The sequence below is a fragment of the Diaphorina citri genome, unplaced genomic scaffold, assembly GCF_000475195.1.
Source record: "Diaphorina citri unplaced genomic scaffold, Diaci psyllid genome assembly version 1.1 scaffold1857, whole genome shotgun sequence".
NCBI lineage: Eukaryota > Metazoa > Arthropoda > Insecta > Hemiptera > Psyllidae > Diaphorina > Diaphorina citri.
This window is the reverse complement of record NW_007379283.1, coordinates 32,243-58,581: the sequence shown is the minus strand read 5'-3', so window position 1 is coordinate 58,581 and position 26,339 is coordinate 32,243. Positions and strand designations below refer to the sequence as shown.

Sequence of the window (26,339 nt, the reverse complement as noted above, 5' to 3'; positions counted from 1 at the left end):
GGACTTGGAAGGTTTCGTAGAAGCCTTTCTTCCCCTTGAGTGAGTACTCCAAGTTCCCTGAACCACTGGTAATAATCCCTTCCACCTATGTTTTTCCATTTTCAGCTCATGAGTATGGGAGCCTCTCCGAACGCCTCTCAGCTTCTCCTCCAGAACCATCAGCTTGCTAGTCTCCCTCTGCCCAACCTGTCCTCCCTCTCCCCCTCCGAACTGTCCTCCCTTCAGCAAACCCTGCAGCAGCATCAGCATTCCCTCCAGGCGCAGCTGCAGCAGTTCGTCCTCTTCTCATGAGTATGGGAGCCTCTCCGAACGCCTCTCAGCTTCTCCTCCAGAACCATCAGCTTGCTAGTCTCCCTCTGCCCAACCTGTCCTCTCTCTCCCCCTCCGAACTGTCCACCCTTCAGCAAACCCTGCAGCAGCATCAGCATTCCCTCCAGGCGCAGCTGCAGCAGTTTGTCCTCTTTCAGTCAGCAAGTCAGCAGAATGCTTCCTCATCTGCTGCCAACTCCCCCACCGGACTGCCACCGCAAGCACAGTTCTTCCTCCAGAATCAGGTGAGTCACCATGCTTTTACCCCGATTTTTCGGGTGTTGCTTTTGAGGGATTTTATAAAGTGATATAATGTTGTTGTAAGTAGGTATTTGTAGTCATGTTGATTTTTGTACATTGGTGGGGGGAGCTTCTTCGTAAATTTGAGAACCTCAAAGAATTTTTTTTCAAATGTTTTTTCACTGAAAATAAGTCAACTTAACTGTTCAAACGCGCAAGCATTTTTTCCGGATCACACTTTGAACCTCAGGCTTACTGGGCTTCGAATTACACGAAACGATATTATTATTGAGAACTGTGGGGATTCCTCAAGAAAATTCTTCCTTGGGAACTTCTTAAAGTAAAATCTTCCGGGTGGGATTGTAAGCTTGTAGTAGAACTATCGTACCTAGAAATTAAGTATGTAGTTACCAAGTATTTTGTAGTCGATAAATATTATCTACTTGTGTCCAACGTGTAAGGTAGGTTATTTTGTAGTTGTTGATACCTACTTGTTTTTGTTTTCCATTATTAGGGTAGGTTAAGCTCTTTCGATTTCTGCATGCAAGGGTAGTAGAACTATGTAGTTACCAAGTATTTTGTAGTCGATATTATCTACTTGTGTCCAACGTGTAAGGTAGGTTATTTTGTAGTTGTTGATACTTGTTTTTGTTTTCCATTATTAAGGTAGGTTAAGCTCTTTCGATTTCTGCATGCAAGTTGGCTATGGGTTTTGGGAGCGTCTTCTATTTCTCTTATCTTTACGTTTTGCAGGGGATCATGTCTCCTCATAATCATGCCGGATTTTCCACTTCGCCTCACACTGTTGCTACGCATTCCATTCAGGTAGTTACCTAACCATATTATCTATCTGAAGCTAGCTATGTTCTGTGTGTGCACTTTTTACTATGTCTTCTTTTGCCTTGTGATCTGGCTTAGTTTGAAACGATTTTTACAGATGCCTTTTCTTCCTTGGGTAGGTTTTTATATTTACGATTCTGGGTATCTGCATCTGCTAAGAATTTGTTTCAATGTCACTCCTGCATGATCTCCTGTATGGTTGTGTTCTGTTTTCCACCTCTAACATTATTATTTGTTAGTTTCTCACACCCGTTTGCTTCAAATGTCAATGTCAAAGCACCATTTATACTTCTCCTATATACGTATAGATGTGTTTATTAGCTGTTGCACTTTTTTTCCACCAATGATTTTTTTTTCTTCTCTTTCTTTTTCCTCCTCCTTCTCTCTGTTTTGGTCTGTTGTCATTTAATATTATGCTGAATCATATTTCACCTAGTCAAGAGGTATTTGACGTAATACTCTATATACTATTCCATTTAGCCTTTTAAACGCATTTATCTCATCGAAAATACGTCAACTCAACACCTTTCAACCTACCTTACACACTTGTTAATCTCTCTCACACACTCTTTCGTACACAAAAGACCCACTCTGAGGGTTAGGTGTAGGGGCAGACAGCCCTTAAAGGTGAGTTAAGCATTCCTTAAACTCTATCTCCTCTCTGTCCTCAGGTTCAACAAGCAGTTGCTCAGGCAGCCCAACAGTTGCAGCAACTCCAGAAGCAATCCCACCACCATCACCAGAAGCTCTCCCCACAGTCCCAACAATCCGGCAATACAACACCCCCTAGCAGTAATATCCGGGTTCCGGCCCATCATATCAAACAAACGCCGGCCCGACTATTGGATCCGGATGAGACAACGGATCTGGAGGAGTTGGAACAGTTTGCCAAGACGTTCAAACAACGGCGAATCAAACTGGGTAAGTGGACACTTTGTTTTTCGTCATTTGCACAACAAAACAAGGGTGTCGAGGTGGGAAAAAAACGTGGAAAGTTAATTTTGGATGAAGAAAATAAATTTTGATGATGAAAATAAAATCATTTATGATTATGATTGTCATACCTGATTTTTCATGCTTTAATGCCTCGTTCTGCAAGCACATGGTTCTGATGGTTCCAAAGACCTAAATCTAGGTTTCAAATGCTTCGATGAGTCATTTTACATCGTCTATTCTAACATTCCTCATATTCTCTCTTATTCCAGGTTTCACCCAGGGTGATGTTGGCCTCGCTATGGGCAAGCTGTACGGGAACGACTTCTCCCAGACCACCATCTCCAGGTTCGAGGCTCTCAACCTCTCCTTCAAGAACATGTGCAAGCTCAAGCCTCTGCTCCAGAAGTGGCTGTCCGACGCAGATTCTACGACAGCCAACCCGAGCTGTCTGAGCAATCCGCTGACGACACCGGAAGCCATTGGACGGCGGAGAAAGAAGCGGACGTCGATTGAGACCAGTGTGCGGGTGGCCTTGGAGAAAGCGTTCCTGCAGAACCCCAAGCCGACATCAGAGGAAATATCTGTGCTTGCTGATAACCTCTGTATGAACATAAGTCTGACGGAATAATTAATGAATTTGCATTTGTATTAGTCAATATTGTAGTCATTATGGAGGATTCCAATGCAAATAAGTACATATTTTAATGAAGATATCATGTTAACTTCTAACTATTTTGGTTGGTTCTTGTCGACTTATAACTATTTTGGTTTGGTCATGTCAACTTATAACTATTCTGGTTTGGTTCTTGTCAACTTATAACTATTTTGGTTCTTGTTTCAGATGATGGTCTCAATGGTCAGGGGGACAATAGTCCTCTGTATGGAGAAGGAGGTGGTGCGAGTGTGGTTCTGCAATAGGTGAGTCTCGGGTGCTTTGATTTAAATACCTGTTGTTTAGTACTTTGCAGTAGCAATGCCACCCACCTCAGTAGTGGAGCATTGAATCTTGTAGGAACTTTACAATTGTTCTTTCAAAGTTACACAACTCAATGATTACATTGTAGAGCTACATTGCTGTTACAAGACAGAACAAAATCAATGCTATCTAAACGCCTGGTAATTCCTGAAGCTATGGAACATGCTATACAATACATTTACCGGGTCCATCACTCGATTCTGTATCCGTTGGTCGATCATGCGAAAGCTTTTAACGATTTTATTAATTTCTCAGAGGCTTATTTCTGGTTTCAGGAGACAGAAAGAGAAAAGGATCAACCCTCCCCCGGGCGGTATGTCGAGTCCCCCCCCTCCCTCCCATATGTTTTCCTCCCCACTGGCCCTTATCACACCTAGCCCTCACTTCTCGCACTCAGACTGACAGACGGGCCTTTCACCCATCGACTTCTCTTACTCTTGATTCACTCGGACACCTGGGACCCAGACAGTGAAACAAATCAACTAGAGGAAGTTGGCAACAATGTTGACAAGTTTGACAACACCGCCAGATGAATATTCCAAGAAGCGACACGTATCAAAAAAATTCTTTGTTTTTCCCTCCCTTATTTTGTTTTTGTTTTTTCCCCTCCATTCTTATCTGTTTCGTTTTGTTGAGACGTTTTTAGTTAAATTTTCCAATTCCTTGATTATTATTATTTTTATTTTTTATTTGCTAGGGAGTACTACTGGTTCAAAGGGCACTATAAAAAACAGGCAAAAAGCAGGCAAAAAAAAAAAAAATGCCCGGAGCTGCAAACCTGATCATGATCATTATCCCAATTTTATCAGAAACTTTCACCACATTATTGGCTCAGTAGTGATAGCTTATCATACCTGAAACCAATTTTCTTCAAACCGTAAACAACAGAAGAGATATTTTTAGGTAAAACTCCTCTCTTGTACTATTATTATTGTTCCTCTAAATTTTCATTTTGTCTTTCTTTAATTTAATCATTCCCCTTTTCTATACATACATAAATGTATACGGTTCTTTCTGGTGACTTGTAATGCATTCCAAGTTCATTAATCCATTACAAGTATTACTTGTAATGAAATACAATTAGAATTGTAATGCATTACAAGTCGATCAGACGCGAACAAATGAATGAGAGTATACTAGATTGTAATTTTTGTGTTCCATACATTATATTAGATTTATTTTACGAGAAAATTTCACGATTTTTTGTTTGTTAAAGGATATTTTTCGAAAAACAATAATATTGAGAAAAAAGAAAATTGTATTTTATTTTGAACTAAATTAAAGACTTTTTTTATCATCATTCTAGAATAATTTTTTCAAGTGTACATAGAGTATTATATTCTGAGATATAAATATTATACATAATCTTATTTGATAATTTTCAATTTATTAGGTATTGAATTTATTTTGTTTGGTTTCTCACAAGGAGGTTAAGTTGGACCTTTGAGAATTGTTTATAAAGTTCGTTTTATCTTTGAAGAACCCCCCTGGAATTGAAACAATATTCATGGACAAGTTCAATACAGACAGTAAAAATAGTAGATATATCTTGATTATTTTCGACAAAATCAAATCCTTCAATTTCGTCCTATTTGAGCTACACACATTTCAAGGATTTGTCAAATCTGTCTCTGAAATTCCGATTGTCCATTTGCAATACAGGTTGTATCATTCTCCCCTAGGTAGGAAGTTAGGACGATTGTGTTTTTCTTTGTCTCTGTATTAGGTGCAAACACTCTTCTTCTCTCTTACCCCCTGTAGATAATTCGAGATGTCTTTTTTTAGAAGAAGTTGTCCTATAATTATTTAGATAGCATGAAAATTATATTTGAATTAAAAAAACAACAGATTAGAAAAGTAGAATGCTCGTGAACCCTGTTTATAATGCCAAAATGAGAAAGAAAAGTGCTTCTACTACCGCAGTCTTGTAGTCCCACTAAAGTAGAAACACAAACTGAACAATATGGGCAAAATTATTCTATTCTATTCCTAACTAAAATGAGTAGAATGCTTTTTTTTTCAGATATTAATTTATTTATAAAATTTAAAGGAGTTTTAACAAGAAAGTAATTTAAAGGAGTTTTAACAAGAAAGTACATCAGTAAAATGCTTAAAACACTCATTTAAAAAAAAGGTAATTTTAGAGGCACTTACTTAATTCTAAGGTAACTTTTCACTTTAATTATTCTTGGTGTCCAACATGTCGATGTTGATTTTGTAATAGACGTAGGGGAAGTAATCAGCTTGGCCGAAACCCAATCCGGGAATTTCCACGCTCTGAAATCAAAACCACAAGACATGAGAATGTTAGAATTTATGGGGAAATAAAGGAGATGAGCATCAGTGCCCTATATCACCAAAATTACGAACAAGTGTATCGAATGAAAAACGAGAATTTTGGATTTGGACAAACTACATCTAAATATGAAATTGTAAATACTTCCATACTTTGGTGATATAGGGCCATAAAAAAAAGTTCAATGAAAATCGACTTGTAAAAAAAGTTTTGGGTAAACTAGGCAACACGAACCCAAGTAATCGAAACTCCTACCGCAATAACCACTACACTATTTAATTCAGGTGGATTTTCCTCAGGTACTTATAGTTATAGTACTTTACATTTTCATCTATTTTTTTACCCTTTAAAAAATATGTGTTAGTGAGATTTTTTTTTTTTTTATTTTACTTAACACTTTTGTTATCCTCATCCTCATGTTTTTCAATATTTTTTTCTCAATCTATTTTTTGTATTGGACATTTTCTTCTATTGACTTACATCGTGGTGCTGGGAACCGCCTTGTGCACTAGAATCAAGATGACCATACAGCTGTTGCAGAACATCACGCAGACGCTTCGTGTTCTTCTTGTTAGGATGAAGGAGCATTGCTTGGAAGTTGACCGGTAATCCGTAGCGGAGTACTGACTCCACGAATACCTGGGGAGAAAAATATATAAAATTTAAGTTAATTTAAATGACCAAATTTCCATTTATTAATATTTCAACATAACATCAGAACATAAAAATTCTTATAAATGGTATACCCATTCGTAAAAGCAAAGCTTGTGCCACAGATGGGGACAAGCTGTTTAGTTTACTTGAGGTCTACAGTTCATTGAACTACTAGGCTGATATTATCAAATTTTCAACAATGAACTTTTCCCTTATTTTGAATAGAGACATGCTGCCCTACCTACAAAGTCCAAACACAACACTACACTACTTTCACCGAAATTCAAGCCACAAAGGTGAAAAACATTTCAGCAAGGTCAGAGAGTTAATCTTATCGTGCGGAACACTTCACCTAGGATGTCTAATATGTTGTTAGCGACGCGACGGTCAGGAATTGACTTAGGTCAGAGGATGTCTACTATAATCTTGATCAAAAGTGAGTCAGGTGAGGCACTTACTCGCAGAGCCTTGACGTGTATCCAGGCGCAGAAACACTCACTGAAGTTCACCTTGAGCCATCTGACCAGAGGACCAAACTGTTTTAGTTGAAACATGTATCACAAATGAAGACTGAACTATGGTATGACTTTATCTTTTAATCTTTAGAAAATAGTGACAACTTAATGGATAACAGGTAAATACTGTTTGTATTAGGTACCAAAAATCTGGGGAAGTAAGTAGGACACAATTTATTACAAGGAGGGCATATTTCTAAGAATTAAGATCAGGTAAATACAATTAAAATTTACAAATTGACACTCCTAAGCTTGTAATTATGTATTTATATCAATTTACAATTCGGAAAGTATTACAAATAATTCAAACTAAATGAGTACTTGGGCCTGATTTTACATTTAACATATTTTAAACATCAGATATATTGGTGATGTTATATGCACTTTATATAAGTATAGTCAAAAGTGAAATCAGGCCATAGGATAGAATACATTACATAATATGGACAATACAGGTTGGTTTAGATAAATAAAAATGATTGACAGAAAGTAGCTTCCGTGGCTCAATTGATTTGCAGTGAAAACATTAAAATTTGTCAGAGGTTAAGAACTTTATATGAGGTGTAAGGATGAGGAGTTATGTAAATACAAGTTTACAACACTTATATCCAGGTCTAGGGTCTCATGTTAACAGGCACTTTGAGCTTCAGTGCTAGTTCAGATGTATAAAAAACATTAACAATTGACATGGACAAACATAGAGTTTAACATGAGACTGTGGACCTGGTCAAGAACCTTCCTACAGATTTGTGATAACCACTCAAATTGTGGCATTTTGTTTTGGCACAACACAAAGGTAAAGTTGTATTTTATTTACAATATATTGGGTCTTGTATATAAACACAATGACAACTGTAGGAACAGTGGACAATTACACTAGCAATATACTTAGGTATAGTTGATACAAGGGGAATATAGTTTCAAACTGTGAGTGCAACATCAAAATGTAAAATCATTGTGATAAGGTGAAAGGACCAAAGTGTGGACGGCTTTGTTGAGGACACTTGAAAACATGATAACAAAGAAATGTAGAAAGAATGTAAAGTTACCCTTGATCAATCATAAGAAAGCTTTTTGATCAGAGAGAAAGAGAAAATAGTGGTAAAATTGTCATTAGAATGTTATGCTATGGAAAGAATACAGTACAATTGAAGTGGTCATCACAATTACTTATGTCTAAAAGTTGGAAAGAGTTAGGTGAAAGATTTTATACAAGAAGGGTCTAACCCTAATTCGATCTTTTGGGTTCAAATTGCTTTTCTAATGCAGAATGAAAATAATTATTAGTTCCAAGAATGTAATTCGCTTGTTTGTAATATCTAATTTAAATGAAAAGTGTAATATAAACGTGCAAACTAGAGATAAAAAGTAAAAAATGAATTCAAATTGTACGCGTTGTGCAAAAAAAATTAAAATTTCAAATTTCCCGCCAACTTTACACGCTCATGAAGGCTCTGTGTTAAGTTACCACATCATTTTCCACTTGCCAAGAACATCTCAGAATGGCCTATCTCAGCCCTGTTCATAACCACGGCCACAGGTTGGTTTAGATAAATAAAAATGATTGACAGAAAATAGCTTCCGTGGCTCAATTGATTTGCAGTGTAAACATTAAAATTTGTCAGAGGTTAAGAACTTTATATGAGGTGTAAGGATGAGGAGTAAATATACAAGTTTACAACACTTATACCCAGGTCTAGACAATTTGAGCTTCAGTGCTAGTTCAGATGTATAAAAAACATTAACAATTGACATGGACAAACATAGAGTTTAACTGTATTGTTTTGTACAATGCTTATGGTACCTGAGATCAATCAATTGAGAAATCACATTGATAGAGTTTAACATGAGACTGTAGACCTGTTGTTGTCATTTTATTGATCATGTGATTGAAATTGGCAATCAGCTGTTTTACGATAATGCACAAATATCGACCTTGAGATTTTCGATAGTTGAAAGCCGCGTTTACACGAAACGAGCATCGTTTATATCTGTTGAGCGATCTTGCATTTTTTTTTTTTAAGTTTCTCGTTGATTTTGTGACGTAATTTAATGAATCAGGTTTTTTATGACATTTCAATAAAAAATTGGCAGAAAAAATGATAAAATAAATAATTTTAAATAAAAAATTAGCAAGGTACTAGACCGTGTGAAAACGACCTTTGGAGGTCGAGTGCTGGAGGCTGGAGGAGTTGATTCTGCCATTCTACCTGTTGGACTCGACACTCGAATCCCCCAAGAGATTTGAAGAGAAAAACAACGATGCTTATGGTTGCACAAGAACTTGATTTATTGGTAAAACACAAGGTTTACTGGTTTAGTAAGGTACAAGTTTATTACTGAGAGGAAAACGCCTCCTGAGAGGGAAATTAATAACTAACTGGGAAAGGCCAGGAAAATTGGGAAAACGTCCGACTTGCGATTTGATTATATTTGATAAAATCCGAAGTATGATTTTTAGGTTAGGTTTGCAGGACGTATTTTATAAAGGTACCTTTACACTGGGGCAATTTAGGAAGCAACCGGCAACAGGCTGAAGAGCCAACTGGTTAATAAAGCCAACCTTACCACAATTATATGAAGATGTCTTGCATATAACCCGTGATATAGAAGGACCATCACTGCTGTATGACATATCTGTATCTTCATAGCTAGAAGAAGGTTGCAGTCGTGTCTGAAGAAAACTCGTCCTCAGTCTAAAGGTACCTTTACACTGGGGCAATTTAGGAAGCAACCGGCAACAGCAACCTGCAGCATGCGGCATTGCCGCGCCGCATGCGGCGTTGCCTTATACCTTGCGGCGTTGCTTTGTGTGTTGCTAGTGGTTGCTCTATGCCGCAAGGCTTCCCATCAGAAATGGATAGAATTGTCTGTTGCCTTGAAGTTCGAAATGACACTGACCGTTAGAAGTGACGTCACTCAAGCGTTACAAGTGACGCGCTAACCAAGACGCTTTTCGGCGAAAAATGTTCGTTGTGGAAAATTGTACGAGGCAGAGAGAAGGAGGGAAGAGTTGAAGAGGGCAGAAAAAAAGGAAGATATACGTCGTTTTTAGACCTTCGCGTTTCCTGCTCCCCTCCCCTCCCGCTATCGCTGAGCTGCCCTCCCCCTCCTTTTTGTATTTTCTCTGACCACGCGGGGTAGTCTTTCGCCCATCGCCCCAATCTCCCCCAATATAACATCTTTCAAAGCGCGAAGAGAGGAGTAGGTGGGTAGGTGTGCAAAAGCAGCGAGTTTTTATGCAGTGACCAGTTCTTACGCGCTACATCTCGCGTCACCTTTATCTTATATGACAGCGGGTTAGCGAGCAGTGGTCACTCTGATCCTAAACCATTCTCATTTCTCTCACCTACCACGAATTTTTAATTCAATTTATATATTTCCGAGGTGTAACGTATCTTCGAATATTTAAGTTTAATATTTCTTTTGTAAATTTATAATAATTAATCTCTTCCAAATTATTTTTTATTTTTGAAAAAAGTTCGTCTATAAATTTTCCTCTTTTTTCCGCGTGTGTGCTTAACTTTGCGTTCTTCTTCTGCCTGTATTTTAATTTTATTAAAACTTTTGGTGTTCAATAGTTAATGAATGAACGTTATTAATTAATTGTGATTACTAATTACTGATATTAGAGCAACAGCAACAGGTTAGTGGCTTTGTGTGTGTTATTTTTGGTTTAGGTATTATTGCTTGCTAATATTACCATCATTATCTTTATCTATGCTGATTGGTCGCGTTGTTGCGCCAAATGCACTTTTTACAGCTTTTTATTTTCTGAATCTGATTTTTATACATTTTACGACATTTCTATGGCGGGATCTCCTTCAAATTAACGGGTTGATCCCAATCAAAGTGTTTGAATTTTCTTTATTAAATTAATTCAGGTATTTATTTTATCGAATTTGCCATAGATAGGTATGATTATTATTGCATTTTCCTCACTTTTTTTCACATTTTCTCCGTTAATAAGTTTAGCTTTTTATTTACTATTTTCTTTTATCATTTATTTATCTTTGTAAAATTCGACCTAGACAGATATTCGTTTCGTTCTATGCCTGTAAATCGGTATCGATGGAACTCGGCTTTTGACATCAATACCGAAGACCTACTTAGGTACTAACTTTTCAGATTTTATAGCTTTATCCATGTCGATGTTTGGCACAATTTTACTTACCTACCGGTAGCTAGATGCATTACCTTATGCCTATACATACACCAATGTACCGATGTACCTAACAGGATGGTGTACTCACATTATCATTTGTTTATTTTTTAACTTCCCAATTATTTGTGTCTACCTACTTGTTTCCCTACCACAAAAATTGATGTTCCCTTGACTGCTGACAAATGGAAATAATAGATAACATACCTACCTAATACATATCTCTGGAAAATTGGTACCAATTTATTAGATTTCAATTCCAAAGTATTTCAAATTCTTCGTAAACTTAACCGCGTATAGGAGGTGCCCAATCGGTTCAGTCATGTTTATTCCAGAATTTATAACAGATTTGTAGGTACCAAAAATCCAAAAAATTAAGCAGTTCTTTGTTTTGAAATAAACGCCGCTGATAGGCAAACAAACGGCACTTCGGTGATAGCATAGGTATTTAAAATATCAGTTCTCAATGGATCACTGAAGTTAAGAAACTTCGCCCGTGGTTGGTATCCGGATGGGTGACCATCAGGAAAGTTGCGTGCTGCAGGCTTTTCCTGGCCTCAGACTCTCTACATGTCACCGATTTGTGTATCCTTGTATACAGGATGACTTGGGGAGGACTTTCAGCTTTGTGCAGTCGGAAATTTGACTCATCTAGTTATACAGTTCTTCTTCCTTAACCGAGGGATTTTTTTAGGGGGAGGGGGCTGCTACGTAACTTGTGAAATGTTTTGTCTGTCACTCAATATGATTGTTACTTCGGGGGGATAAGTGATTTGTTTCGATGGCAATTTTAAACCAAGTGAAGTGGTGGGAGGTCAGGTCGAAAATGTTAAGAGACGTCTCATTATTGGGGCTTTGTGAGTCCCTTGTATCCCTATGAAGAGAATTACATGGCAACAGGCAACCAGCAACAAGCAATCCGCCGCAGGTCGCTGTTGCCTGTTGCTAGGTTAGGTTGCCCCAGTGTAAAGGTACCTTAACGATTATCACACGACAAACAGATTACATATTACCTACATATGACAAACGATGCAGTTATTGCTAGGGATTTCTATAGGTCTAGTGTTTGATTTCTGGTTAAAAATAAAATTTAGTTGTTGCTTTAGATTGTTAGGGTAGACATGCCTTACCTCATCATTCAATCAACAGAGAAATTAATATAGTCGATGGTATCCGTGTTGCTTCCATTTTTAGGTGGGTATAGAATATAGATACCTATTTTAATAAAATATAAAGGTATCAAGTCATAATAGCCGTACACACGTAAGTATATTGCCATATGATTATGGTAACTTACCCATACATTTCCCTTGGGTACACTCTCCCGTATACTATTCCTCTGGGAAATACTAAGTTGAAGTGGAAAGTTTTTTTTTTCCTCACAACGGCAGCGCAGGATAAAATATAGGAAAGCTCTGGACACAGAATTGCTCTCCGGGGTACCCCGCGCGAGGCTTAAGATCACCAGGAGGTCCTGACACCATTTCATATTATTTCTTCACATTTCCCTCCTCTCGCTTGTCCTTAGGATACATTGCTTCTTAAATATTTCACTTAATTTAATTAAAAATGTATTTTTATACTTTGTTCGCACACGCAATGTGTCCAGACGTAATAGCTCACAAGTTACAGGCGTCATCCAGACGAAATGGTTGATAATGTCCGGGTCTCAACCCCAACTCTATGACAATCCAAGTGAAGTAAAATTACAGTGGTTCTGACTACCATTCCATCAGGGCAACATGACGTGAGTTTTTCACTCTTCTAACACCAGGAGGTCCTGACACCATTTCATATTATTTCTTCACATTTCCCTCCTCTCGCTTGTCCTTAGGATACATTGCTTCTTAAATATTTCGCTTAATTTAATTAAAAATGTATTTTTATACTTTGTTCGCACACGCGATGTGTCCAGACGTAATAGCTCACAAGTTACAGGCGTCATCCAGACGAAATGGTTGATAATGTCCGGGTCTCAACCCCAACTCTATGACAATCTAAGTGAAGTAAAATTACAGTGGTTCTGACTACCATTCCATCAGGGCAACATTATGTGAGTTTTTCACTCTTCTAACAAAAATATGTTCTCCTCTTGTGTTTACAGGACTCTCCATTTGATCACCATCCGACTCTCTCATCAGCCGGTATAGTTCCCACCTTGCAAATTCCTAAACTCGAGAACCTCTACTACAACCAGCAGACACCTCCCCTGAGGTGTCGAAGTGCCATGGCAGATCCTCGTCCTCTTATCAAAGAAGAACGAGACGAGGAGGTACTGAACCTCAGCAACAAAACAGGGCACCACTTGACCTCTCCCATCCTTACGCAATGTCTCAATAGTACACCCACTCCCACCTGCAAATTCCTAAACTCGAGAACCTCTACTACAACCAGCAGACACCTCCCCTGAGGTGTCGAAGTGCCATGGCAGATCCTCGTCCTCTCATCAAAGAAGAACGAGACGAGGAAGTACTGAACCTCAGCAACAAAACAGGGCACCACTTGACCTCTCCCATCCTTACGCAATGTCTCAATAGTACACCCACTTCTCACATCAAGAGTGAGTTGTCTCCGAGTAATAGCATCAAATCTATGCAGAGTATGAAGCAACTCATGTCACCCAACAATCTCATGGATAGCCAGCACAATATCAGTACCATGTTCCAATCCTATGCCAAATCCCCTCATCCTACATTCGGATCAGATCCCTTGTGTAAACTTTCCCCCAAACCTACCAACTCCCCCTCCCCTGTACAATATGGTCTCACTGATAAACATGAAGACGTCAATGTAAATAAAAGAAAGTACGAAGCTTTTGTAAATGATGTAAATAAAGACATAACGAGTAGCACCCCGTATGATCCATACAAGAAGGAGGTATCTCCAGTCAGTAACAATAATAATAGTGAGTTCTATAAGAACTATGAACAGTTCCTTAATAACAAGCGCTCGAGCGATATGTACAATACTGTATAATTCGTGGTAATTTGGTTGTTATTTATGAGCCTCTGAATTTGATTATACTATACCTATAGTGCGGAAAAAGTAGGTACATAATAATATTTTTGTGGGGGTGGTTGGATCTGAATAGAACCCCCGCAATGAGATGATGAGGGGTAAGGGAGTACCTACTGGGGTAATAGGTATCTGGGCTGAAACGTTTGAAGTGTTTTTCTTTTCTTTTTTGCTGAAACTGTACAATTTTTACTCGAAAACTTTTGAACTATTCAAGAATCATTCTCTGTCACTCATCCTTGTGAATTTGTACAAAACATCTGAAAACGGATCACCTAACAGTACAAAATGTCACGCATGCCGTTTTGTGTCTATTTCTGCGTCACAGAATGCACAATTTAGCTCAAAAACATTACACAAAATAGACAAAACTATGCCACATACAGTCTTGGGTACATAAAAATGGGTACTTGCCTCAGAACCCCAACACACGTCCCTTGATTCGCCCAACTGACTTGAGCTCCTACTTAAGTGATTACCCTAAAGACATCCCTTTACCCCTTCTTACAAGATAACATCCTAATAATACCTTCCGACTTCCTTCACACTATGAAAGGGTTACCGCTAATGGCTTATGAAAATATTCATAGGTAATTGACTAAAAGGGATCGTAATCTATTCATCTCTAATTAGATTTTACTCCCAGGTATCTGTGGCACGTGAGAGAAAGGGGTTTAATCGGGGTTTAACATGGGTTTTTACGGGGTTTTTCGGTGCTATTAGCATTTTAAGTACCCTCGTATTGGATAGAATCAGTTTAATGAGATCTTGTTTTCCAACGGATTATTAGCGATTAAAATTTTTTTGGGTATCTATTATGAATAAAATGAGTGGTTGTAAATAGGAGCTTAAGAGACTAGTACCTACTTAATAAGCACTCTCTTGAGCAGTTACTTGTACATACTGCCTACAAGTAACAGCTTTCTGTTGAAAAACTTCTAGTCAAAACTGGAGAAATTCTAAATATGAGAAGAACAAAAAGAGGAACTAGTGGGTATAAAATATACCCTCAAATTCGCAAATTATGAGAGCTTGCAGATGGTTACATTATTTAGGACTTTTTTAGACTGTCCAGCCAACACATGTACCTTGTAGTCCCATTATTACAACTCATTATTTTAACAGTTTTGCTGGTAATAAGAATGGGGGCGGAAGGACCCACTCTGTGATGTACCTGAATATTCGCAGAAATTACAATATTAATGGTCATTTTATGTATGAGATTAAAATGTTTTGCGGGTTATAGTTATTAGGCCCCCTCTACATGCCCCAGTTAGAAAGGTTATTTGCATATTGTGTTGTATCAATGACAAGTTTATTTATATGATCTTTACTTCCCTCAGTTGTAAATATCCAATTTTTGCCTAAATTATAGCTACACTTGGGTACCGCTTGGTAAATTAGGGCAAACGTTGAAATGTGTAGGGATGGACTCGACTTTCAGCTATTGCCTACTAGAAAAAGAGCATATAATATATTATGTAGTTACAACAAAGCTATATGTACATCTATGTATGTATTTGTACCCTAAATGAAGTGGTCATTTCATAAACAACATAAGTCTAACGGAATAATTAATGAATTTACATTTGTATTAGTCAATATTGTAGTCATTATGGAGGATTCCAATGCAAATAAGTATTTTAATGAAGATATCATGTTAACTTATGACTATTTTGGTTCTTGTTTCAGATGATGGTCTCAATGGTCAGGGGGACAATAGCAATGATAGTTTCGCCTCCAGCACGGAAGATCTCATGGATACACCTCCACACCAGAGAGGCAACGGTGCTCTCAACTTGGTAAGTCACACAAAACTAATCGAAATACAATTAACCATCTACTCGACAAAATAGACGAACTCTGTATGGAGAAGGAGGTGGTGCGAGTGTGGTTCTGCAATAGGTGAGTCTCGGGTGCTTTGATTTAAATACCTGTTGTTTAGTACCAACTTAGCTGTAGCAATGCCACCCACCTCAGTAGTGGAACAATGAGTCTTGTAGGACCTCTATTTTGTTCTTTCAAAGTTACACAACTCGATGGTATAAATGGTATTGTAGATTAAAGTGCTACAAGACAGAACAAAATCAATGCTATCTAAACGCCCGGTAACTACTGAAGCTATGCAACATGCTATACAATATATTTACCGGGTCCATCATTCCAAGACTCGACTCTGTATGCTAGCGCTTACAAGGCAGACGTGCTACCCTTCTAGCTAACTAGGCTGGTGATTTAGATTTTATATCTAGGTATTCTATCATACTGAATGGGGTAAAATAAAAGAATTCAAAGCGTACTTCTTCTCGCGGGCATGGTGTCTGAACTCATCCTGCACCTTCTTGAACAAGGTGACAGTGTACAGGGCAAAGTCCTGATCCTGCGACACTAGCTGAGAGCTACGGGGTACAATCATGGCGGTCAACTTCTCGTAGTTCTGTACCCATTCGGTGACCTGGTTCCTTGGGACGACTACCAGGAGAGTGGTCAAATATTCCGAATCCAGAATGAAGTGCTCCTTCTTCACCAAGTCAGCGAGGTTCCGCGTGAGCAGAGAACCACTGGGGAGGAAAAAAAAAATTGAATTAAATAAGGGACATTATTATCCTATTATAATTATTATGATAGAAAAGGAATACTTGCTACGCACATAGTGCTAAATTATGACTTACCTTGGATTCGACCACTGAACGATTGTATTAAAGTTCATCGCACTAAATACTGAGCTAATAAGTTTGATTAATCGGGAGATTCGGAAGTCAGAAAGAGTAGTTCAAAGTTTTCCCATAATATTGTACGTTATTTCGTTCAGGACAGCCACACTACCATCACGTCACGTGCACTCACGTGACGTGATGGTAGTGTTTCTAACTTTACTTACGTTTGTTTCTTCTCCATATTCTGGAGATTGCTCTTCAGATTGTTGTAGGCGGAGGATTTGGTTTTCAAGTCCGCCTCGATTTGGCCGATCTGTTTGTTAATGATGTCGGCGATGTTACGCAACGACTGCTTGATCGGGTATTTGGCCATGTCCCATTGAAACTGTGTGATGTAGTTGCCCAGCTCGTCTGAGGAGAGAAAGGGAAGGGAATTAGTGGCGTAGCTCCGAGGAATGTTCAAGACCTATCAGTAGAGTGGTGCCGTCTTGTATTTTATTTCCCAAAGGCCCTACTTTCACTATCTCTCTCATTCTCTCGTTTCTCACTCTATCCTTCCTTGTCAATCCACACATCCAGCGCACCATATAGTAGTGCTTTATTTAGACTGTTCAGTGTCCACGTAGGACAGTTTAATACATAACGTGACAATTGAGGGAGGTCTGTTTTAGTACAAATTATTGTTGTTTTTTTCTATTGGGGAAAGAAAACCTACACCTAGTGAAAATGTACATAATTACATAAATTTTATCATAATTACATACATTTTATATTTTACAAGGCTACCATTTTGCTGACTTGAAACATATGTATAGAAGAATCGTAAGGTCATTTTTTTTTTTTTTTTTTGAGCTGCATTAAAGAAATACCCATCTTGATTTTTTGTATTATTTTCCCCGAGTGCCTAGCTATATTACATGGGCCTATCACACCTGGAATTGAAACAATATTCATGGACAAGTTCAATACAGACAGTAAAAATAGTAGATATATCTTGATTATTTTCGACAAAATCAAATCCTTCAATTTCGTCCTATTTGAGCTACACACATTTCAAGGATTTGTCAAATCTGTCTCTGAAATTCCGATTGTCCATTTGCAATACAGGTTGTATCATTCTCCCCTAGGTAGGAAGTTAGGACGATTGTGTTTTTCTTTGTCTCTGTATTAGGTGCAAACACTCTTCTTCTCTCTTACCCCCTGTAGATAATTCGAGATGTCTTTTTTTAGAAGAAGTTGTCCTATAATTATTTAGATAGCATGAAAATTATATTTGAATTATTATTCCCTTGTACATTATCTACAGTATAAAATAAAAAACCCTTACACAATTTTCCCCATGTTTATAAATAATAATTGTCTTCGTTATTCATTATTTTCATTTATTAATTTTCAGAAGCTAATTTTACCTCTACGAAGGGCTCAAAAACGGATCCAAAATAAATTGTATGTGTTTGTAGGTAGGTACAAATGACGATGAAAAAATACAAAACATGACTTTTTTTTGCAACAAAAATAATATACTTTTTATTATATTTTAAAATAGTTTAACTAAAATTTCTACGGACATAAAATTGCTAAAAAAGGACAAGATATTTAAAAAATCAAGGCGATTAAGAGAAGATATAATTATTATCATAATCACGACTTTACCAATTGATTTTAAACTGTGTTGAATTTGATTTGATTTCAAAGCCCCGTACTACAATCACTTTGGGCTAGACTAGGCTTTGATTAAGACAGAAAATCTGAATATCTGATTGGCCGATTCATTTCGGCATTTGACCAATAGGACACGAGATTTCCTACTTGCATGAAAGATCAACCTAGCAGAAAGTGACTGTAATTGGGACCCAACATTAAATAATGAAATATGTAATGAATGAATGCTTTGGACAGTGAAAGGTTGGGTGATGAAGGACTTTTTGGTTCAAAGAAGCCAAAGGTATCGACGCTGTAATTTCTTTGTACTCAGACTGGACTTTTCAAGCCCACTTTGGTTTTGCTGACAATGATCGGAATGGGTGAGCACAGTGGTTCCTAGTAGCAGCGATAGGAGGTTCGAATCCTGAATTCGACGTCTACAAAATAATTAAATCGACTTGAATAAATACAAGTACTTAATTCCCAAAATAATATAGGTAATAATGCAATTATTAAATGTGAAGTGTAACTGGAGATTTCTCTAGTGGAAGGAGCTTGATAGTCGACAATTTTTTTCATTATGAAATAAAAATAAAATAATCCAGGAAAAAAAATGGGGGATTTTCTAGGCCGCACCTACAAAACAAGAAGATTCCAAGAATAAACAATGTTTGAGTGCAAAACATTGAATAATAAACAACAAAATAAGATGACATGTTAACCTAGGCTTCAAAGATTTTCTTTCCTTATTGAAAAAAATTACTCCAGCAATTTTTACTGTTACACAGATTACACTACATATTTCTGAACGTAAAAAATGCTTTAATAATATTTTACAAGGAAAGTAAAACTTTGGGGCTGTTTTCCTTAAAACAAGAGTTTCGCTTGAAAGCTCTTCAATTGATTTTTCGAGGCCAAGCAAGTCTTCAAATTGCAAAAACATGTGAAAATATTTTTCTTTTTTTTCAACATGCAATTTCCGCCAAAATTAAAAATTCTCTCGTAATAATCAAACTTAGCAGGTTTTAGAAACCGGGGGACCCAATACACTTTGGTAATATGGGTCTATGATATTATAGAGCTCTGGATGGGTAGAACAAACCCAAACTGTTTCTTCTTATCTGTAACCAGTTTGGTGATCTCGTTCTTACCAGCCGCCAATTCCTCCTCATTGTACACGAACTCTCGCACGATGAATCTGGACAACACAGGGAAAGTCAGATTAATAAAAGGATGAGGACTTTGAATTGTTAACTTTTAAATCAATTGGCCCAGTGAAAGTGGCTCAAAAGTGTAAAGATTTGACCCTTACACCCGAACTTACAAAAAAGATGTGTCAAGTTAACTTTTAAATCAATTCGCCCAGTGAAAGTGGAAAGTCAAAAGTGGAAAGATTTGACCCTTACACCCGAACTTACAAAAAGATGTGTCAAGTTGAATAAAAGCAAATAAAAAAAGGCGAAGAGCCAAAGTCTCCTTGAAATCTAGACTGGCGAGCTAGCGCTTACAAGGCAGACGTGCTACCCTTCTAGCTAACTAGGCTGGTGATTTAGATTTTACATCTAGGTATTCTATCATACTGAATGGGGTAAAATAAAAGAATTCAAAGCGTACTTCTTCTCGCGGGCATGGTGTCTGAACTCATCCTGCACCTTCTTGAACAAGGTGACAGTGTACAGGGCAAAGTCCTGATCCTGCGACACCAGCTGAGAGCTACGAGGGACAATCATAGCGGTCAACTTCTCGTAGTTCTGTACCCATTCGGTGACCTGGTTCCTAGGGACGACTACCAGGAGAGTGGTCAAATATTCCGAATCCAGAATGAAGTGCTCCTTCTTGACCAAGTCTGCGAGGTTCCGCGTGAGCAGAGAACCACTGGGAAGAAAAAAAAATTGAATTAAATAAGGGACATTATTATCCTATCATAATTATTATGATAGAAAAGGAATACTTGCTACGCACATTGTGCTAAATTATGACTTACCTTGGATTCGACCACTGAACGATTGTATTAAAGTTCATCGCGCTAAATACTGAGCTAATAAGTTTGATTAATCGGGAGATTCGGAAGTCAGAAAGAGTAGTTCAAAGTTTTCCCATAATATTGTACGTTATTTCGTTCAGGACAGCTACACTACTATTACGTCACGTGCGCTCATGTGACGTGATGGTAGTGTGTTTCTACCTTTACTTACGTTTGTTTCTTCTCCATATTCTGCTAAGTTTGATTAATCGGGAGATTCGGAAGTCAGAAAGAGTAGTTCAAAGTTTTCCCATAATATTGTACGTTATTTCGTTCAGGACAGCCAAACTACCATCACGTCACGTGCGCTCACGTGACGTGATGGTAGTGTGTTTCTAACTTTACTTACGTTTGTTTCTTCTCCATATTCTGGAGATTGCTCTTCAGATTGTTGTAGGCGGAGGATTTGGTTTTCAAGTCCGCCTCGATTTGGCCGATCTGTTTGTTAATGATGTCGGCGATGTTACGCAACGACTGCTTGATCGGGTATTTGGCCATGTCCCATTGAAACTGTGTGATGTAGTTGCCCAGCTCGTCTGAGGAGTGGAAGGGAAGGGAATTAGTGGCGTAGCTCCGAGGAATGTTCAAGACCTATCAGTAGAGTGGGGCGATGTTACGCAACGACTGCTTGATCGGGTATTTGGCCATGTCCCATTGAAACTGTGTGATGTAGTTGCCCAGCTCGTCTGAGGAGAGAAAGGGAAGGGAATTAGTGGCGTAGCTCCGAGGAATGTTCAAGACCTATCAGTAGAGTGATGCCGTCTTGTATTTTATTTCCCAAAGGCCCTACTTTCACTATCTCTCTCATTCTCTCGTTTCTCACTCTATCCTTCCTTGTCAATCCACACATCCAGCGCACCATATAGTAGTGTTTTATTTAGACTGTTCAGTGTCCACGTAGGACAGGTAGTCCCTTTTATATCAACAGTTTAATACATAACGTGACAGTTGAGGGAGGTCTGTTTTAGTACAAATTATTGTTGTTTTTTTTTCTATTGGGGAAAGAAAACCTACACCTAGTGAAAATGTACATAATTACATAAATTTTATCATAATTACATACATTTTATATTTTACAAGGCTACCATTTTGCTGACTTGAAACATATGTATAGAAGAATCGTAAGGTCATTTTTTTTTTTTTTTTTTTGAGCTGCATTAAAGAAATACCCATCTTGATTTTTTGTATTATTTTCCCCGAGTGCCTAGCTATATTACATGGGCCTATCACAAGTCAGAAAATCAGAAGCCATTTCGCAGCAAACTGTATTGTTCTGAACAAGCAACAGCACAAATTAAATAAAAGAAGACAATAGGGTGGAAGTATGATTGCTATAGTGTCTCTCTTAGGAGCAAAACAAAACACGGCAACAATAGAGGACACGAGTGTTTCAGCTTTCTAGGTGTTGTGGTTCAGGAGATAGAGCGATCAGTGTGTGAAATGTGAATGGATCTTGATTTTATAATATAAGATTTTCCCCGAGTGCCTAGCTATATTACATGGGCCTATCACAAGTCAGAAAATCAGAAGCCATTTCGCAGCAAACTGTATTGTTCTGAACAAGCAACAGCACAAATTAAATAAAAGAAGACAATAGGGTGGAAGTATGATTGCTATAGTGTCTCTCTTAGGAGCAAAACAAAACACGGCAACAATTGAGGACACGAGTGAGTCTAAGCAAAGCAAGTGAGAAATCCAAATAATCCTCAAGGTCGAGCTATAGGTGCGTGGACTAAAGTGAACAATAGTGGACAATGTCCACTTATGTGGACTGAAGTGAACATTAGTGGAGAGTGTCCACTGACCCGAGTGCCTAGCTATATTACATGGGCCTATCACAAGTCAGAAAATCAGAAGCCATTTCGCAGCAAACTGTATTGTTCTGAACAAGCAGCAGCAGCACAAAATAAATAGAAGAAGACAGTTGAGTGTAAGTATGATTGCTATAGTGTCTCTCTTAGGAGCAAAACAAAACACGGCAACAATTGAGGACACGAGTGAGTAGTCTAAGCAAAGCAAGTGAGAAGCCAAATAATCCTCAAGGTCGAGCTATAGGTGCGTGGACTAAAGTGAACAATAGTGGACAATGTCCACTTATGTGGACTGAAGTGAACATTAGTGGAGAATGTCCACTTATGTGGACTGAAGTGAATATAAGATCAAATAATCCTCAAGGTCGAGCTATAGGTGCGTGGACTAAAGTGAACAATAGTGGACAATGTCCACTTATGTGGACTGAAGTGAACATAAGAGGACAAAGTCCACTAGACATTGGAAAATGACAAGAATGATATAAACAGAATGAAATATGTGTATGGACATTTGGTTGGGGACCTGTGTCATATATGAACAAACCAAGGGTGCTCCAATTTTTCCAAGATTTTGAGCACCATTGGAAGATCCGTGAGGACAACTTATCTAAGTGATATATGAGACAACTTATCGTTTCATGGAACTATTAGTTCATCACCAGTTTAAACTTGACTGGATAATCAAAACCTGAATGGTTTACATTTCAGAAATAAATATGACAAAGATTCCCAATAGTTGAAACATGTATCACAAATGAAGACTGAACTATGGTATGACTTTATCTTTTAATCTTTAGAAAATAGTGACAACTTAATGGATATCAGGTAAATACTGTTTGTATTAGGTACCAAAAATCTGGGGAAGTAAGTAGGACACAATCTATTACAAGGAGGGCATATTTCTAAGAATTAAGATGAGGTAAATACAATTAAAATTTACAAATTGACACTCCTAAGCTTGTAATTATGTATTTAATCAATTTACAATTTGGAAAGTATTACAAATAATTCAAACTAAATGAGTACTTGGGTCTAAGAATTAAGATGAGGTAAATACAATTAAAATTTACAAATTGACACTCCTAAGCTTGTAATTATGTATTTAATCAATTTACAATTCGGAAAGTATTACAAATAATTCAAACTAAATGAGTACTTGGACCTGATTTTACATTTATATTTTAAACATCAGATATATTGGTGATGTTATATGCACTTTATATAAGTATAGTCAAAAGTGAAATCAGGCCATAGGATAGAATACATTACATAATATGGACAATACAGGCTGTGTTTATGAACAGGGCTGAGATGAGCTCGGACGAGGTGAGATAGGATATTGTTTCTACAGTTTTGCATTGGAGTGGTAACTTAACCAAGGATAGTGTGGGATTGTTGGGCTTTTTTTCTAACCCTCTGTCCCGGCGGCAATTTTTAAAATTTATTTTATATTTATTTTTGTTTGCTTTGTAATTCGCTTTTTTTTTTCAAAACCAGCGGCGATTGCACCTTGAGGTCGTGGTTATGTACCTACCGGGTTGAGATAGGCAAGGTTGGTAAACTTGCCTTGTTTTTAAGTTACCACTCCCATGCCAAACTGTAGAAACAATATCTTCTCTCACCTAGCACTGTCTCAGCTCAACCCGGCAACCTGGCACATAACCACAACCTGAAAGCACCAGTTCCGCATGGATCACTTAAGTTGAGCACGGTTGCGCGTGGTTAGTACCCGGATGGGTGACCATCTGGCCAATAGTGTGCTGCTAGGTTAAAAAAAAAGTTATTGGAGTCAGAGAAAGTAAAAAACTTAACCAGTTTTTCCATTGTCTATAGAGGATTTTTCACTATAAAAAATATTATAGACCCTGTTTTCTACTGGAAGTTTAGGGCCAAATCATGATTTTTTTTTTCCAAAAAGCATTTTTTAAAAAAAGCATTTTGGCTCAAATGTAAAATGGGTCAAAAAAAGCATTTAAAATGTAAAATGCAAAATGCTTTTTCAAAACCAATTTGAAATGTAAAATGTAAATGTACATTTTACATTTTGCATTTTCCATTTTGCATTTTGCGGTTTGCACATCTCTGCCTACCGATATATCGACCAGCAGGGCTGTATTCAGGGGGGCCCGAGCCCCGCCCCCTTTTGGGCTTCATTTTTGCCCCTTTACTATGGGGCGGACTCCGGAAATTTGAATGTGGAGCATCCACCCCCGCCCCCCGGTACATTACTGTTTGGACTCTTGGAAGTTGTATTTTATTTACAATATATTGGGTCTTGTATATAAACACAATGACAACTGTAGGAACAGTGGACAATTACACTAGCAATATAGGTACAGTTGATACAAGGGGAATATAGTTTCAAACTGTGAGTGCAACATCAAAATGTAAAATCGTTGTGATAAGGTGAAAGGACCAAAGTGTGGACGGCTTTGTTGAGGACACTTGAAAACATGATAACAAAGAAATGTAGAAAGAATGTAAAGTTACCCTTGATCAATCATAAGAAAGCTTTTTGATCAGAGAGAAAGAGAAAATAGCGGTAAAATTGTCATTAGAATGTTATGCTATGGAAAGAACACAGTACAATTGAAGTGGTCATCACAATTACTTATGTCTAAAACAAAGTTGGAAAGAGTTAGGTGAAAGATTTTATACAAGAAGGGTCTAACCCTAATTTGATCCTTTTGAGTTCAAATTGCTTTTCTAATGCAGAATGAAAATAATTATTAGTTCCAAGAAAGATCATGTTATAACCCTAATTTGATCCTTTTGAGTTCAAATTGCTTTTCTAATGCAGAATGAAAATAATTATTAGTTCCAAGAAAGATCATGTTAATACATATATATCTCCATTGTTATTCAAGATACAAGAGTTTTTGTGAAATCATCCCAATAAAAATAAAAAGCTGTTGGTTTTACTTAAAACCCAAATCTGCATCCTTGGCCCATTCTTGAATAAAATCCTCAGCATTACTATTTCTGTATCACAGCATTACTATTCTGCCTCCTTTGTACTTCTTACTCACTTCTAATAAATAATTTTAGAGTAGTAGGATTACCACTAGTCTCCACTCAAAGTAGCTCACTCATTGGTTAACTTTAATAGAATAAGAACACCCCAGTTTCTGATTTCCAAACAAACATCCCAGGAATTAAATCCAGGACCTCTACAATGCAAGCTTTGTATGTACCAACTCAACCATAGGGCTCACTCAGTTGTACATGAAAAAAACCTCCACAAGACAAGTCAATTGTAATGACCACAGAGGCTGCTAGTAGTAGGTAGGTACAGAAAGATAGATCTAAATTCTAATATGTGAGCTATTGGTACGTGTTGACCCTTTGGTAGCAATGATAATAAATAACTGTTGAGTGGGTCTAAAAAGAACGGGTTCATGTGATTTTGCCAAATTGCAATGCTTGATAGAAACACAACAGGATCCTTATATACACAAAACTTAAACTCAATCAAGTTTCAAAGCAGATACTTACTATTGTTTGCCATTAAATTTTCAGCTAATTTATCCCGTTGATCTTCTAAAACTTCCCCCAAGTAGACAGCAACTTTGTGAGTTACACTGTCTACAAAGGTATCCAGCTTCCCCAGGTCATCAGATAACCCAACCAGCTGATCTAAAGTTCCCACCTGAAAGATAAAATAGAAATTAACATGATGGTGTGAAAATTATCTATTTATTTATTCTTAAATTCATCAAAGTCCAAGACCAATATTTTTTTTATTTAATCTAACAGTTACACTGTCTACAAAGGTATCCAGCTTCCCCAGGTCATCAGATAACCCAACCAGCTGATCTAAAGTTCCCACCTGAAAGATAAAAGAGAAATTAATGTGATGGTGTGAAAATTATCTATTTATTTATTCTTAAATTCATCTAAGTCCAAGACCAAAATTTTTTTCTTATTTAATCTAACTACTCAATCTGCAGGTTAATTAATGGACAGAACTGTCGTTAATCTAACTACTCAATCTGCAGGTTAATTAATGGACAGAACTGTCAAGTTTATTCAAACATGGTAAATTGTCAAGCAAGTCTCTAAGTAACAAACTTACTTTCAAGTCAGGAATGTGAAACTTGTAGTTTTCACTCAGGTTGTTCTGCTTTGATGTGACATTGTTCAGATTTTCCCATGTTTGTTGGCAAGTTTTGTCTCCGGGAGCTGATATAAGCCAGTATTCGGACATGATGCTGATTTAGACAGAAATCAAGCTGAAAAGAAAAATGAATCCAGAATTGAA

General features: G+C 37.5%; 2 protein-coding genes across 5 annotated transcripts; one reads left to right on the top strand and one right to left on the bottom strand.

Annotated features, from left to right (window-relative positions):
- The first annotated feature begins 280 nt into the window (after positions 1-280).
- On the top strand, positions 281-5,057 carry LOC103517466 (POU domain, class 2, transcription factor 1-like). Of its 4 annotated transcripts, none has more exons than XM_026829554.1 (6): positions 281-554; positions 1,303-1,374; positions 2,061-2,310; positions 2,595-2,922; positions 3,199-3,243; positions 3,577-5,057. In XM_026829554.1, exons 1-6 carry the CDS (start codon positions 288-290, stop codon positions 3,701-3,703), a joined length of 1,089 nt encoding a protein of 362 aa, XP_026685355.1. In that variant the 5' UTR covers positions 281-287; the 3' UTR covers positions 3,704-5,057. The 4 variants fall into 4 exon arrangements, with proteins under 4 accessions (XP_026685355.1, XP_026685353.1, XP_026685354.1 ...); XM_026829552.1 differs by having other exon boundaries at positions 3,557-5,057; XM_026829553.1 differs by lacking the exon at positions 1,303-1,374 and having other exon boundaries at positions 3,557-5,057.
- Positions 5,058-5,470: 413 nt separating this feature from the next.
- Positions 5,471-26,308, bottom strand: LOC103517467 (V-type proton ATPase subunit C). The gene is made up of 8 exons (XM_017447461.2): positions 26,154-26,308; positions 25,574-25,727; positions 20,617-20,803; positions 19,859-20,119; positions 19,347-19,442; positions 6,710-6,782; positions 6,078-6,236; positions 5,471-5,578 (listed from the first exon to the last, which is right to left on the bottom strand). The coding sequence occupies exons 1-8, from the start codon at positions 26,283-26,285 to the stop codon at positions 5,480-5,482; spliced, it is 1,161 nt and encodes a 386-aa protein (XP_017302950.1). The 5' UTR covers positions 26,286-26,308; the 3' UTR covers positions 5,471-5,479.
- Positions 26,309-26,339: the final 31 nt, after the last annotated feature.

Bases quoted from the DNA above. Each gene is read 5' to 3' on its own strand.
- LOC103517466 (XM_026829552.1), top strand. From the start codon at position 288: ATGAGTATGGGAGCCTCTCCGAACGCCTCTCAGCTTCTCCTCCAGAAC. The intron at 1,375-2,060 runs GTAGTTACCTAA...CTCTGTCCTCAG, and splicing joins TTGCTACGCATTCCATTCAG to GTTCAACAAGCAGTTGCTCA. The intron at 3,244-3,556 runs GTGAGTCTCGGG...TTAATTTCTCAG, and splicing joins CGAGTGTGGTTCTGCAATAG to AGGCTTATTTCTGGTTTCAG.
- LOC103517467 (XM_017447461.2), bottom strand. From the start codon at position 26,285: ATGTCCGAATACTGGCTTATATCAGCTCCCGGAGACAAAACTTGCCAA. The intron at 20,804-25,573 runs GTAAGTATCTGC...TCCACTCCTCAG, and splicing joins AAATTTAATGGCAAACAATA to ACGAGCTGGGCAACTACATC. The intron at 20,120-20,616 runs GTAAGTAAAGTT...TTTTCTTCCCAG, and splicing joins AATATGGAGAAGAAACAAAC to TGGTTCTCTGCTCACGCGGA.